The 16,567-nt window shown below is 44.2% G+C and overlaps 1 protein-coding gene across 1 annotated transcript; it reads right to left on the reverse strand.

The window, feature by feature from the left end:
• Positions 1-258: 258 nt before the first annotated feature.
• Positions 259-9,593, reverse strand: LOC135514815 (prosaposin receptor GPR37-like). The gene is made up of 2 exons (XM_064938444.1): positions 7,869-9,593; positions 259-2,726 (listed from the first exon to the last, which is right to left on the reverse strand). Exons 1-2 carry the CDS (start codon positions 8,976-8,978, stop codon positions 1,911-1,913), a joined length of 1,926 nt encoding a protein of 641 aa, XP_064794516.1. The 5' UTR covers positions 8,979-9,593; the 3' UTR covers positions 259-1,910.
• Positions 9,594-16,567: the final 6,974 nt, after the last annotated feature.

Here is a 16,567-nt window from a genome sequence, read left to right on the forward strand (position 1 = left end):
ACGCTTCTTTGCTATCGTCATCGTTGTATAACACTGTAAAGAAGGTTATAAGGGAATGATACGCAGAGATATATGCTGCTGGTGTATGTTCTGCTCTGTCTGTGTAATCTATAGATGATGAATTTGGAAGCGTCTGTGGTGTTGCACACCCACGGTCCGTTTGTACGGGGAAAACATTGTGAATTCTAATTCTAATAAAGAATAATATTTTCTGGTCAGGATTACAAGGAAAGTAATACACCACTCAAAACATTTTTTTTACAGAGCTGCAATCCTGCAGTCAAAATCAAGTTATTTTTTTAATCAAAGGGACAGTTTTTTTTGGCTATATAAAAAGCTATCTAGAAACCAGAAACTAGACTGATGCCTGTGTGCGCTTACATCTTCTGGTATCAAATACAGACAGAGTGAACAAGATACTCACAAAGTTCAATTAAACAAGTTTACAAGAATCACCGACTTCATCAAGAGTTTGAATCACAACACTGTACACTCGGCCATTTAGAATAAGTTACGGTCAGAAAATAAACAAAGACAGAGAGGCCCTGACTCTGACACTAACAGGAGGGAACGACAGAGTATGAAAGCCGAGGAAAGGTGTTTGGCGGTGCAGAGTTGTATGCAGAAATCAACTACGACGATTACAGTAATATTAATGCTCATTAAAAGAAAACAATCACAATATGCTTGTAATGTCCTTGTATTCCTCCTCCATACGCTTCCTTCTTTCCTTCCCTATATAGCTTTCCTTCACTAGAGTGATAGAGTGTGTAGTATACAGTATGTACAGTCCAGTGTGCGAGTAAGGCGTGTGTGTGAACTGAATCGTGAGTGCAGAGTTTGAGTGAGGGGTGACGTGAGTATGTCCGTTCTAGCCCAGTCCACTCCAGTCAACTATTCGGAGTCCACTCCAGCCACACCTAGTCCACTCCACTGAGTCCATTTCAGCTCAACACAGTCCAGCGTAGTCTGGTCTCGAGTGTCTGGCTTTGTCCATTCATGTCTGGTCCCAGTTCAGAACACTGTGTGTGTGTACTGGGTTGGAGCACAGTATGTGTATTGGGAGTTGTAGTGCAGTTGTCTCGGCAGTATGGCTGTTCAGATGTTACTTGCTCCCTGCGGATGTGTAGTGTGTAGTCCTGACACTTTTTCCCTGCTCGTGTGTAGTTATATACAGTAGTTGTGTAATAGTGTGATAGTATGCTGTACAGGAGTTGTGTGGCCCTAGCACCCAGTTTGTCAGTTGTGTAGCTAACTGTGTAGTAGTTTACTGTAGTTGTGTACCGTTGGTGTACAGGTATGTAATCCAAGCAGTTTGATTCTGCTTGTGAAATGTTGTATAGTGCTGTAGTTGCAAAGGTGTGCAGCCTTAGCAGTTTGACTCTGCAGGTGTGAAGTTGTACAGTTCTGTGGACTAGTATGTTTGTATAGTCCTGCAGGTGAGGAGCTGTGTAGTAATTAAAGTTCCAATGCAGCCATTTTTATCTCAATATCATTTCATTTTGGGGTAATAATTAAGTAACTTGTCAAAAAAAGAAAAACAGCTTCTTAGAAAATAACAATTTCTTCAGCAAGAATTTAGCTCAGATTGTCTGGTTAATGGTCTGAGTGGGGAGGGGAAAACTGAAAACTTGCTGTTTTTGACAGAGACATTTGTAACTCTCTTTCTAATTGGTCTAACTAACACCACCTGGTGGTGTCACCGAGCAGGCAAAAACTCCATCCCACCAAAACAGGATGAATTTCAGGCGGTCTTCTCAAAAGGATCTTATCCTAAAGGGGCATTATCATCATTTTCACAATTTCACAGTATTATATCAACCTCATAGTGTGGAAATATACACTGAATATAAAACACTGAAAAATCATGTTTTTGAATGCACTGGACCTTTAACAGTAGTTGTGTGGTTTTAACAGTTGGACCCTGCAGGAGTGTAGTTGCTGAGCTCTCTGCGTATGGTGCTGAAGGGCGACAGCTCCAGCTCTGTGGTACACTCATGTTCATTATCATCACTAGCCGTGCCTGAGGAGTGTGCATGGTTACAGCAGCAGCAACAACAACAGTCCAGGAAGGCTCTACCTAGCGGACGACATAATAACAGGAGCAACACAGGCGTCACGGCCGCCCGGCAGAACAACAACAGCTGTGACAGGAGGTGTAAGACCGCCATGGTCCGCTCCGGCACGCCCGCCGCCATGTATGCCGACACGATGTTACAGATGTTCTCCGGGACCACGCAGGCGCCATAGACGATGGCGAGCGCCACGACTGTGCAGTTCATCTGGCTTTCTAGGCGTATCTGCTTCTTGTTGCCGCGGACGCAGGCCTGCTCGGCGCGGCGGATCTTGCGGGCGGTGACGAGGGAACAGCCGATGGTGAAGAGCGTAGGGAGGCAGAAGTAACAGCCGAAGCACCACCAGAGCCGCGCGCCCTCGTAGGTTAGACCCAGGATGTAGAGTGTATCTGGGAGCGATGTCGAGATGCGCACCACACAGCGCTCCGTTGGGGGGTCATCTGGTAGGGCGGGGTCCTCGGTGACCAGCTGGCGGATCAGGAGCTCAGGGAGAGCCAATAGGAGAGCTCCGATCCAGATGACGGCGAGCTTGGCTGTAGTGGAGGTGCAGTTCTCGATCATCTCGTAATACATCTGGACATTGGTGGCTGCGCGGAACCGGTCAATGCACAGAGCACACAGGGTGAACGTGGTCACACCTAGAGATGCCACCTGGGGACAAATATAGGGAGAAATTGTTAATGGTTTATCACAAAGATAAATGGTTCAACAGAATGTTGACTCATCTGACAGTGTACACCAAATAGTCCTTTCTCATTTTACTTTCACAAAGATGACAACACAATTCATATCAATCTGACAGAGGATTGTACTGAGTATTCTCATTGAACTGAACGAACGCATTAAACTGAAAAATATGCCAAATTGTAAGTCTTTCAAAGCTTAGAAAACAATTCATTCAGAACCAAGTCTCTGCTATGCTTTGGTTCGTGTCTAAAAGACTGAGGCACAGCAAGGAACCTGGAACGTATCCCTCTCCATCTGGAATCACTTTGACTGTAGTTACAACAAGGAAAACTAACTGTAGCCAGACCCAGACCCAGCTGCTATAGTCTGTATGGTCCTGCTCTGTGATTACTGCTGCTGCAGTTTACTACATAAACAGTAAAGCTGTGGAGGTTTCTCTCTCACCCACTCCCTCTTCTCGTTACCTCACTCTCCTTCTCTCATCGCTCTCTCTCTTTCTCTCTCTACCCTCTCTCATGTTCTCCCTCCTCTCTCTCTCTCCTTCCCCACTCCCTCACTATCTGTTAATTAGACTAGTGTTTCCCAGACGTCCCTGGGAGGCCACAGAGGCTACAGCCTTCTAAACAGTAACATCCTGCAGAGATAGAGATAGAGAGGAGAACTACACATGAACAATGGATCTCTGCCAAAGCTGCTACTGTTCTAATGAATTGGAGCCAAAACAGAACAACACTGGGTCAACCATTAGAGAGACTTATGAAAGGAAAGGAAATACCTGCATGCTATTGTAGAGCATGCTCCGGTAGACTTCAAAGAGATGTGAAAGTGTGTAGATATTCCTCATCCCTTTATGAGACATTTTGATACCTTGCACCTGGTATATACTCCTGTACACTTCAAGGAGCATAACATTATTTTTTCCTGTTAATACTAGAACAGTAAAACTGGCAAAAAAAAACGAGTTGGTGAAACATTGATTCAACCAAAAACTTGGTTTATATCTCGAAAACAAGATCCCTCTTCCATGGTGACTAATTGTGACCTTCAGCCTGTGCTGGTCATACAGTGTGATTGGTTGCTTTAATTACAGCCTGAGAGGGCTTCCTGCTTCCTGGACAACCATGCACCATCGCGTCTGTGTGCCAGGTTACTGCCTTCGAGCCCTACTCTGCTTTGTACACTCACACAGGTGCCAACATGGTCAAACAAGTCAAACTAAACACTGTCACACAGACCGGGTGAATTCTTTGGTCAGATCTCACAGAGCAGGAGAGAGAGGGAGGGGGGGGGGCAGAATAGGACATGCCCAGTTTTGTACAGATATGTAGATCAAAGATATGGGCCAATGACCATGGTGCTGGAGCTAGTGTGGAGCTAACGTTGACTAACTAAAAGCTGTGTGTGTGTGTGTGTGTGTGTGTGTGTGTGTGTGTGTGTGTGTGTGTGTGTGTGTGTGTGTGTGTGTGTGTGTGTGTGTGTGTGTGTGTGTGTGTGATTATTCCTATCGCTAGCCTAATTATTCATACCACAGCCTGACATCTTTATAAAGATTAACAGGCCAATTTGGCAGACCTGACCCCTGTCATGTCTGCCTTGTCTGTGGCCATGCTCACAGTCTGTACAGCACCATTGCCTGTCTCAGTTACTTATATTGTACAGCAGGTAATAGAGAAATTTCCCCTGTTGCTGGTTTAATAATGGCCCACGAATTCCCTCATTAAGCTCCTCTGAGCAGCAGCCTTCAAAACCCATGTTAATAATTGGAGTTTAATGGCGACCGAGTGACTGGGGGCCCCACGGCGGGCGGCCATGTTGGATCCTGAGCGGCTGTCATGGTAATGACTCTTATCTATTGATAAATGGTGCAATACTCACAAATGCGCACACACACACACACACACACACGCATTAATAAGCTGAAGACAAAAGCTATTACAGTTCAGATCTGTTACAGGCTGACTGCATTTGACCCTCCCTCTCTCCCCCTTCCCCAGACCATAACTCCAACAGGAGAAGCCTAGGCCCCCAGCTGCCACTCTGCCACGGGGATCATCAGTCTCTCTGTACAGTTAGGGAATGGATCATCACAGAGACAAGCTGGCAGACAGGGCTAAATATGGACCTGAGCACTATTATGACTCCATGACGTAGCCTCTGAACTGTAACACTGATTCAATGTTCACTGTTTTAGCTCTGTGTGTGATATGGTTATCCTAGGTTACTGTTGAGATGAAGCTCATGGTAAATGTCTATTACCAAGTGGACATTACAGTTCTATTATTTTCCAATTTTGTTCTACACTAGCTGTGCATACACATGATTCACACAGTTATAAATAAGTCAATATTTCATTTCTGCTTCTATAATCATTTTGTTTGATTCTCTCTGGGTTGTGATGTTGTTTTCCATCTATGTGGCCTATCTCTCAGCAAACTAAGCATCTACTCATCCACTAGCTAACAAATAGCCTGAATGGGATAATTATCACCCATCATCCATTATTTACAAATATTAATTATATACACTGAATCATTTAACATATTTTCCAATGAACTATCATGTATGTTTCCATCAGACCGCATGAGTAATGGGTAATAGAGGGACAGATAATGTGCTGTTGGGCGGAGTGTATATGTGGGAGTGTGTGGTGTGTATGTGGGAGTGTGTGTATGTGTGTGTGAGCGTCCTTCCCCTAACCACAGTGAGCACGTGCAGAGAGGATCACTGTGGGTAAATATCAGTGGAGCGCAGGCCATCCCACCCATCTGGAATATCAGTACGCCCTGCTACCATATGTGTGTGTGTGAGAGAGAGTTTCTGCGTGTGTGAGTGAGTGAGTGAGTGAGTGAGTGAGTGAGTGAGTGAGTGAGTGAGTGAGTGAGTGAGTGAGTGAGTGAGTGAGTGAGTGAGGGAGGGAGGGAGAGAGTGCCTAGGTGTGTGTGAGATTTAGTGTGTGTTTGAGATTCTGTGCATGTGTGTCCATAAATGAGAGAGATTGAGCCTATGTGTGTGTGATTGAGCCTGTGCAAGTGGGCGCCCACATACATGGGGAACAGGGTGTTGAATGTCTAGCTATTAACACCAGTCCCAGCACAATGCAGTCGTCCACCTCTGACCTGAATGGCTCCCAGTTTATCATCTATTCCCTGCAGCCGACTGGGATGAGTTTATCTCACTGCAGACAGCAGCACCTCAGCCTCCCAGTCTCTCTCTCTGTCTGAGAGTGCACAAAGTTGCTGGAGAGAACCCCTCTATGCCTATCTGAGCCTCACTGTTCACACTGAATTTATAGAAGCATTATCTTTACTATTCACTACTGGCTGTTGATATAGGCTACGCTGCAGACATTAGCAAGGGACGTGATTCATATAACAGCACTCTGAACCAATTATATCAACTTGGGGAAAGGTCGAAAAAGCATTAAACATTTATGGCAATTTAGCTAGTTGAAATGCACAAGGTCCTCTACTCCGACAATTAATACACATAAAACGGTCAACCAAATTGTTTCTAATCATCTCTCCTCCTTCCTGGCTTTTTCTTCTTTGGACTTTATATGGTGATTGGCATCTAACTTTCATAATAAGGTCTATTACCATAACTGACTGACTGACCACAGTTCATCTTTCAATCACCCATGTGTGTATAACCAATGAGGAGATGGCACATGGGCATATGTTTCTATAAACCAATGAGGAGATGGGGGAGGCAGGACTTGCACCGTGTTCAGTGCCACAAATAGAACTGACTTCTATTTTAGCGCTTTGCAACGCAGACGCTAGTTAGCGCTTGTGAGCAGTGTGGGTGCAACGCTAGCGGTGTGGTCAGCATGTTAGAGCTCTGCACACCACTGGAGACTTGATTACATACACACACTCGCACACCCCACACTCGCAGGCCACAGAAGCCACGCACACACATACACACACCACAGAGAGCTCCTCCCATCCATGTCAAAGGGACTGTCTATGTCTCAGTGGAAAACTGTAGCATCTCTCCTCCTCTCCTCGCTGTCTGTATCTAATGCATTATCATCACCATGTTAGCTGTGTGGTCATGTACATGTGTACGTGTGTCTTCGTCTGTGAGTCTGTCTGATTGTGTCTGCACACACATCTGTGTGTGTGTCCTGAGTCAGTGGGCAATGCAGCCCGAGGCTTCCTCTCCACCCAGTGGAGTGTTCTCTCCCACATCCTGCCTGCGGAGTGACTTTACTCCCCACTTAATCCACATTCAGTCACAGTGGGTCAACTCAGCACTGCACTGGGCTGAGGACACGCATGGACACACACATGGCCGGACGACACACAAATGCACTGACGCACGCAGGGACTCGTGGACATGCATGTTTAAAATTCACAAACGTGCCTGCACGCACTCACCCACGTGCATGGAAACCAACCCACCCCCACCCCCCCCCACACACACACACACACACAGTCTACTGACACCTTCTTCAAGCACTCCTCACTGCACACCTAGTGCTCTACTTAGAAGTCATGTTTCTCTGCAGCAGAAACCCAATACCATTCACCAATTTCACCACTACACAGTACAATAAGATTAGGAGTTCTGGGAATAACAGATGGGTTTTAACTCAAAGTCACAAAGTAAAGGCATGACTGCACACAGAGAGAGAGAGAGAGGGAGAGAGAGAGAGCGAGAGACACATAGAAGTGGGAGAAAATGAGGGAGAGATAGAGGGAAGGATTAAGTGTGTGGGTATCATGAGGTGAGGGTGGAGGTAGGGATGCCACTTCCATCCAGCAGCCAGCAGGTGTATGTAGCAGTGTCACCCTGGGTGTCACAGTGAGTTGAGGTGACATCTGAGTTTGGTGGGAACTCATCTTGTTTATTATTGTGCCGAGGATGGCTAATCCCCTGTTAGGGGGAAATGGATTAGTGTCATGTTCACTGTGATAGACTTTTCTATCACAACTTGTTCTGAATATGACAATAGTGTATTATAAATGTGTACTAGACAATGCAATACTACTTGAAAGTGTGCCTATGCAAAGAGAAATGTGCAGATGCCCCATCAGCCACCAATATAGGAGACAATCTGAAGTAGAATATAATAAAATAGAATAGAACATAATAGAATACCTCCAAATATGGCACGATTTTACAGGTGAAATCTCCCAGTAGCCAGGACTTAGTCAATTCGTGGAAAATGACAAGGGGCAGGCAAAAGAAGACCACTACAAAATCCCAGATGGCCAAGTTAGCTATGAGAGAGTTGGAGATGCTCTTCATATAGTAGTTCTGACACACGATGCACAGTATGGCTATGTTCCCTGCTATCCCAGCGAGGAAAATGATGGCAGAAACGCCCATGATAGCATAAGCTCCAAATGTTTCACTTGTCACTGGGTAAAATGGGTTTTTGATTTCACTTCCAAAATCTGCTGTGTTGGGAGGTGTCATTGGAGTGGCATCCCACGGGTTTTCCTCCCGGTAAGTAAACATCTCGTTTTTCCTGGTGAAGAAGTCGAGGGGTAGGTCGGTAGAGGTGAGAGCTAGGGGCTTGGGTATTGGTTCCCATTGAGAGAGGGGGGGGTCCAGCCCGCCCACCGCGCTGTGCGCCTGAGATAAAGCCATTGAGCTTTTGTTCACTTTTCTACCCCTCTCCCTCTTAAACGCCTTCTTCTGCTCGTCTTTTGTGCCTCTCTTGCGTCTGTCGCTGTCCAGTTGTCCCCCGCGCTGCTGGCCCATTACTGGAAACTTAGTGATATTGTATCCACCTGCCGTCCCCATGGCAGCGGCTGCGCCAATCTCCCTATTAAACTTTCTCCTCTTGTGGCGGCGTACCATGTCCCTGTGTGGGGTGGCAGAGTAACCCCCCAGCGTTTGTGTTCTGTTGGACTGGTGTTGTTTTAATCCGACATGCCTATGTGTTGTTTCATCCGTAATTACGCGCGTCCTTCTCACAGAAGTAGAATGAATCTTTTCCATCCACGTTTGAATATTCTGTTTGGAGTAGGACGTACCTGTAGCGTGTCCCCCAGAGCGAGTGCTGTTGTAAACTGTGTTTTGGGGACCTTCTCCGATGGCTGTGTGAGCGGTCCTGTGTGTTGCTGTGGCGTTAAACCCATAATAACCCAACGCTGTTTCTCTAGTTCGCATGTAGCCATTATTTCTGAGAGACAAGATATGTGCATCCCCCAATAACACACACAGCGTCCTCAGCATCAGAGTCCGCATGGTCCAGATCATAGCGCAGACAGAGATATCCTCCTCAGAAAGACATCGTTATCTCGGTGAAGAGAATAAGCTCCCGTTCAGTCTACACCCATAATGACAAGAATCACACTAAACGTAAACACTCAATGTAGATCCCAACATCTTATAATGTTGGTAAACTTTTAGCTCATATCTAAATTCAGCGCACTGGGTTTGGTCTCCGCCGTGCTGTTCTGTGCAAGCCAGCCGCCACCTCCTGTGAGATGTATTCGGTCAAGTAGAAAGCGCCATGCCTTACCGAACTAGATATCCCTGCAAGGTTCTCATGGCACCACATGCCGCTAGAAAACTCATATTACAGCGACAACATGGTCACATGCATCTCAATCTCCATACACAGCAGATCGCCGGACTTTCCCTTGTGAGCCGAACAGGCTGCACTGGCTGTGGCTGGGTCGGGCTGAGAGTCTCGCAGACTGTGCGGCGCTGCTGCTGTGTGCTGCTGTGTGTTTGTTACACAGCTGCGAGCTGAGAGAGAAGAGAGGCGCGGCTCTGGCTCGTTCTCTCTGTCCGCTTCGTGGAGCACCGCGGTGAGCTGGGTGTCTCGGGGAGGACTGTGAAGGAAAATGGACTCCCCTGGCGGCTAACCCTGATCTGTCAATCCACATCCACCAGATCCTGCCTCCTGACTACCGCCGCTGGCAGCCAACCACGCCCGATGACGCGCACTCGATAAATATATTATCATCATAAGTACCATAGCAATGTCGGCGTATACTGACACCACCTCTTTCTCCATAGTTTAACATAATATTTTGGGTTGAAACTATTCTGATGTCTGTTTGTTCGATATCAGTTATTGTGCAAAACATCTGCAGTAGCCTACAGGGTATGTTTACACATCCCAGCTAGCACATAAAGTTCGACAACCGTATGTTTCTTAGAGCTTGGTGAGAGCGTGGTTGTCCTATGGTTGTTTTGCATACAACCTTTCTGGGAATGGTGTTGAATAGTTGCTTGGCATTGGAACATTCTCAGTACATTTAAGGAACTTGACAAAAAAAAAAAAATCTTGGTATTTCATAACGTTAACATGATAATGTTCTAGGAACTTTCTCCAACTGGAATGTTCTCAAATTGCTCCAAGAACCTCAAGAAACAATGTTCTTCTGTCTACATTTCAGTACTTCACCATAACGTTTCATACAGATATTCAAATGGTTTAATTTTAAAGTCATGTTCTCAAATTGTTCCCAAGATCTTTAAGAAAACTTTTCATAAAAACAACAAGAATACTTTAGTAATGTTCAGAGAACGCTCTAAGAATGTTATTTAAAAACATATGCATTCTGTTCTCAGCATCAACAAAACTATCTTGTTAAGTGTGTCCAAGTGTGTTGGCCGAGCCCACTAATTGGCCATGCCTGATCTTAACGAGTTTGTGTTTTCTTTGAAATGGGGTCTGTTTGAATAGACTAAAATGAACAGCTTTATGTATGCATAAAAAACATTGCATGCTAGCTCCATCTTGGTGATGCAGTGTACTAATTCTATAGATAGACAACAGAAGCTTATAGGTTAAAATCTCACAGATGTCGTGTAACAATAAAAACCAAATGTGTTTGCATGATTAAACTCCCCATCCCGGATCCGGGATTGTGACTAAGCCTCAGGCTCATTAGCATAACGCAACGTTAACGATTTCTGAAAATCGCAAATAAAATTAAAATAATGCGTTTGCTCTCAAGCTTAGCCTTTTCTTAACAACACTGTCATCTCAGATTTTCAAAATATGCTTTTGAACCATAGAAATTGACTAATTTGTGTAAGAGTATGCAAAGCTAGCATAGCATTTTGTGTAGAATGTAGCACGCAACATTTTCACAAAAGCCAGATAACCAAATAAATAAAATCATTTACCTTTGAAGAGCTTCTGATGTTTTCAATGAGGAGACTCCCAGCCACATACCAGATGCGCAGTGTTTCCTGAAAGCGTCTGTGTGTAGGAGAAATCGTTCCGTTTTCTACATTGCGCCTGGCTACCGAAACGAACCGAAAATGCAGTCACCTACAACGTGAAACTTTTTCCGGATTAACTACATAATATCGACCGAAACATGGCAAACGTTGTTTGGAATCAATCCTCAAGGTGTTTTTTCACATATCTCTTCATTGACATGCAGTTCGTGGAAGCTTGCTTCTCTCTCTTTTCTCCCATGGAAAAATACTGGCAGGTGACTTTTGCGCACCAATTTCGGCGCAGGACACCGGGCGGACACGTGGTAAATGTGGTCTCTTATGGTCAATCTTCCAATGATCTGCCTACAAATACGTCACAATGCTGCAGACACCTTGGGGAAACGACAGAAAGGGCAGACTCATTCCTCTTGCGTTCACAGCCATATAAGGAGATCATGAAAGACAGAGCCTCAAAAATCCTTGTCATTTCCTGGATGCCAAGTCATCTTGGTTTTGCCTGAAGCTCACGTTAAAGGGCACGCACAGAGAAGATATTTGTATTTCTGGACACGTCAGAGTGTTTTCTTTCGAACAGTAGCAATTATATGCATAGTTGAGCATCTTTTTGTGACAAAATATCTTGTTTAAAACGGGAACGTTTTTCTTCCAAAAATGAAATAGCGCCACCATAGGTGTAAGAGGTTAATGCCTAAGGATATACATTTCTATGTGTCTTATCTGTGCTTGGAAATCAAAAAAGTTAACCTATGCTACCAGTGTTATTAAAACATTCAGTGAAGGTTTTAAGAAAGTTATTCAAAAACCTCCAAATAACCTATAATTTTCGTTCTCAGAGCATTTTTAAAATCTCTCAGGGAAACTTTAAAGGAGCCAGAATGAAACGTTCTAAGAACCTCCCTGCAACCTAAAAAATAAACATTCCCGGAACAGGCAAAATGTTCACTTCTGTTCTCACATTTGGATTCACTAGTCAGGTGAATCCAAATGTGAAACCAATTTGAAACCAAAAACATACGTTCCCACAACTTCCAAGGAACCAAATGTGCTAGCTGGGATGTATACACAATTAATAGGAGACCATGATTTGTGTGCACTGCCATTCCATGCATATGCATAGGCCTAATAGGATATGTATCATCCCTTAAAAATAATGCTATGAGGAAGAGTCATTAAACTCATATTGGTAACAGTTTTTTAGCACATCCCCTCGCTGTCTTTTTAGTTAGAGAACAGACTTGTTTGACAAGAGTTCTGACTCTGGGCTGACACATTAAATGGAAACAAATTGTTTTGAGTATATGGACAAGATGGAGCATGTACAGGCTTGCAGAAACATTTCCTGCAGGAGGAGGGAAGACGGGAATGTTGTAACTGTTAAAACTGGCCATCCTTTTTACAAAAGGATAGATATTGAATTAGATAAACTTGGATTTTTTTGGCAGGTACATATGCAGGATGCTACCCTCCAAAGCATGGCCTTCGCTCCAGATAAAAACTCCAACCCTACAACCTAATCTTGATCAAAATTAACTGTAGCGATTACTGCTTCCAAGATGTTCTTTTTCCAAGCTATGCGGAGGGTGCTCTAGCAAACAAACAGCAGAAACCTGAGAACACCATCCAACCTGGTAGTGTTTGGTCTGATGCTATTTTGAAAGCCAGGAATAAATACAAAAGGAAAAATAAAGTACATTACAATGATATATTTGACTTTATGGGGACTGAATGCTGAGTTAAGGCTCCCAGGCTTGCAAGGACAGACCAGATACAAATTCAATTAGCACTAAGGTGTGAAGTAAAAGGTGTCAAGGAATTTGAGCCCAAAAAGTGGCAGGAGTCTTTGAAGCATCCTTTGAAGCCACCTCCTGCTGTTCAAAGATCAATCACTTGCATTTTCTATAAGAAGTCTGCCTCTAGAAATAAAAGCTTCTCCCAAGTGGGTGTGACGCCTACTCCCGTTGTCTGCTGAATTGCTGCTTGGATTCCACCTGGTAATCTGTTCACCGTCTGCCCTGGCCTGTCTCCCCCTGTCTGGTACAGGTGCCCTCATCACACTCACCCCTCTCTCCTGAGCTTTCGTTCGCCTCCAGCACTCACGCATTGTTGGGGAGAGTGACTCTGAACTTACAATGGCGAGCCCCAAGTCTTATATATTTTATGATTTTCATGTGAATTTTGACATTTTTCTTTTTCTTATGACACCTGCATACTTTGTTGACTACAAACCTTCTTTAACCAACCGTGATCCAGATTATGTTTGTTCCCACCCACGGGACTCTGACTCTCTACTGGTTACACAGACTTTTGGCCTCCCATCCTATCCTAACCACGTCTCGCTGGCTTTGTATCCATTTTACCTGATGAAATTGCTGTACAATATGATCTTGTTACCATCTGATGCACATTCAGATGTAAAAAATCAGCACTGCAGAGCTCTCCTGGTCCTCTGCCATGCCCTGATTGTATTACTGTAGATGATATCTGGAATTGTGCATGTACACCCTGGCCCATCTACTGTTGCTAGCCCCAATTCTGTCTTGTGCTCTGATCTCTGCTTAACTGATTTCTGCTCTCATAAAAGCTTGGGTTATGTGCACGTTAACACTAGAAGTTTATTACCTAAAATGGATCAATTGAAAGTGTGGGATCACAGCTCCAATCCAGATGTGTAGGTCATTAATGAGACCTGGTTAAGGAAGAGTGTTTTGAATACTGATGTGAACCTTTCTGGTTATAACCTTTTTTGGCAAGACAGATCTTCCAAAGGTGGTGGAGTGGCAATCTTTACCAAGGATCACCTTAAGTGCTCAGTTGTCTCCACCAAGTCTGTCCCCAAACCATTTGATTTGCTGGTTTTAAGTATTAAACTTTAAAATAGCTCTTTGTTGACTGTTGCTGGTGCCTCCGTCCTCCATCAGCCTGTGCCCTACCTGCCCTAAGCTCTCTGCTGGCCCCTTACACTGAGTCTGAATTTGTCCTGCTTGATGACCTAAACTGGGCCATGCTTAAACCACCTGACCAAGTCCTAAAGCAATGGGACTCCCTAAATATTTCTCAGATTATTACCTATCCCACAAGATATGCCTCCAAACACCCAGAAAAGGCTACTATCCTCGATGCTATCCGCACAAATAATCCTAATAGGTATCAGTCTGGTGTTTTCTGTAATGACCATAGTGATCACTGTTTTACAGCCTGTTTTCGTAATGGCTGCTCAGTGAAACGACCTGTCCTGATTTGTCATAGACGCTTGCTAAAACACTTTAATGAGTAAGCCTTCCTTCATGAACTGGCCTCTGTAAAATGGTATAGAATCAGCTTGATCCCCTCTGTCAAAGACGCTTGGACCTTCTTTTTTGATATTTCCAGTGGTATTGTTAACAAACACGCCCCCATAAAGAAAATGAGAATTTAAAAAAATTCCCACCCCTTCTAATGCGGCTATCCCCTATGCTTCTCCTTCTTTTTCCCCAGCCCCGCAACAAAGTTTCTCCCTGCAGGCAGTCACTGAGCCCGAGGTGCAAGGAGCTCCTTAAACTTGACCTCAAAAAACATCTGGGTCAGATGGTTTAGACCCTTTCCTCTTAAGGTTGCTGCCTCTATCATCGCTAAGCCTATCGCCAACCTATTTAACCTGTCTCTGACCTTTCTGGGGAGGTTCCCACTGCTTGGAAGGCAGCCACGGTTCATCCTTTATTTGCTGGGGGAGATCAACTGTTCTATTTTGTCCTGTTTATCAAAAGTGTCAACTGACTAGAATTCTTGATATCTATAGTATTCTCTCGGGTATGCAATCTGGTGTCCGCTCAGGTTATGGATGTGTCACTGCAACCCTTAAAGGTCCTCAATGATGTCACCATTGCCCTAGATTCTAAGCAATATTGTGCTGCTATTTTTATTGACTTGGGCAAAGCTTTTGATTTGGTGGACCATTCCATTCTTGTGAGCCGGCTGAAGGTGTTTCTGAGGGCTCTTTGGGCTGGTTTGCTAACTACCTCTCTCAAAGAGTGCAGTGTGTTATGTCAAAAAATCTGCTGTTTTAGCCACTGCCTGTCACCAAGGGAGTACCCCAAGGCTCAATCCTAGGCCCACACTCTTCTCAATTTACATCAACAACATAGCTCAGGCAGTAGGAAGTTCTCTCATACATTTATATGCAGATGTTACAGTCTTATACTCAGCTGGCCCCTCCCAAGATTTTGTGTTAAATGCTCCACAACAAAGCTTTCTTAGTGTCCAACAAGCTTTCTCTACCCTTAACCTTATTCTGAACACCTCCAAAATAAAGGTCATGTGGTTTAGTAAGAAGAATGCCTATCCTCCCACAGGTGTTTTTACTATCTCTGAGGATTTAGAGCTTGAGGTAGTCACCTCATTCAAGTACTTGGGACTATGGCTAGTTGGTGCACAGTCCTTCTCTCAGCACATATCAAAGCTGCAGGCTAAAGTTAAATCTAGACTTGGTTTCCTCTATCGTAATCGCTCCTCTTTCACCCCAGCTGATTCAGATGACCATCCTACTATGCTAGATTACGGAGACATCATTTATAGATCGGCAGGTAAGGGTGCTCTCGAAAGGCTAGGTGTTCTTTACCATTCGGCCATCAGATTTGTCACCAATGCTCCTGAATGGGACACATCACTGCACTCTATACTCCTCTGTAAACTGGTCATCTCTGTATGCTCGTTGCAAGACCCACTGGTTGATTCTTATTCATAAAACCCTCTTCGGCCTCACTCTCCCCTTTCTGAGATATTTACTGCAGCCCTCATCCTCCACATACAACACCCGATCTGCCAGTCACATTCTGTTAAAGGACCCCAAAGCACACACATCCCTGGGTTGCTCCTCTTTTCAGTTCGCTGCAGCTAGCGACTGGAGCGAGCTTCAACAAACACTCAAACTGGACAGTTTTATCTCAACCTCTTAATTCACACACTCAATCATGGACACTCTTACTGACAGTTGTGGCTGCCTTGTGAGATGTATTGTTGTCTCTAACTTCTTGTACTTTGTGCTGTTGTCTGTGCCCAATAATATTTGTACCATGTTTTGTGCTGCTACCATGTTGTGTTGCTACCATGTTGTTGTTATGTTGTGTTGCTACCATGCTGTGTTGTTGTCTGAGGTCTCTCTTTATTTAGTGTTGTGTTGTCTCTCTTGTTGTGATGTGTGTTTTGTCCTATATTTATATTGTATTTTTTATTTTTTATTTTTTATCCCATCCCCCATCCCCGCAGGAGGCCTTTTGCCTTTTGGTAGTCCGTCGTTGTAAAGAAGAATTTGTTCTTAAACTGACTTGCCTAGTTAAATAAAGGTTAAATGAAATAAAATATAAAATAAATAAATACACAGTAGGCTAGATACTGTATCATAATATTATTAACTAATAGACTATTCAAGGCTTGAGGATATTAAGACCACATTGAAAACCAACTGGAGGAAAAAACTGGCCACACAGTACACAACTAGCACTTTGGTTCCTTGGAAATTATGGGAATGTAAGTTTTTTGTTTCCCATTGGTTCTGGGAATGAAGCCATACGTTTTCTGACTGGTAAAACATAATGATTTAAATTGTTCTTAGAATAGAAGTGTACATTTAGCCTGTTCTGGGAACTAAGTTTTAGGTTGCAGGGAGG

The sequence above is a fragment of the Oncorhynchus masou genome, chromosome 26, assembly GCF_036934945.1.
Source record: "Oncorhynchus masou masou isolate Uvic2021 chromosome 26, UVic_Omas_1.1, whole genome shotgun sequence".
NCBI classification, from domain to species: domain Eukaryota; kingdom Metazoa; phylum Chordata; class Actinopteri; order Salmoniformes; family Salmonidae; genus Oncorhynchus; species Oncorhynchus masou.

Excerpts from the sequence above, each read along its gene's own strand:
- LOC135514815 (XM_064938444.1), bottom strand. The coding sequence starts at position 8,978 with ATGATCTGGACCATGCGGACTCTGATGCTGAGGACGCTGTGTGTGTTA. Across the intron at positions 2,727-7,868 it reads AAATCGTGCCATATTTGGAG|GTGGCATCTCTAGGTGTGAC; the intron begins GTATTCTATTAT and ends ATTTGTCCCCAG.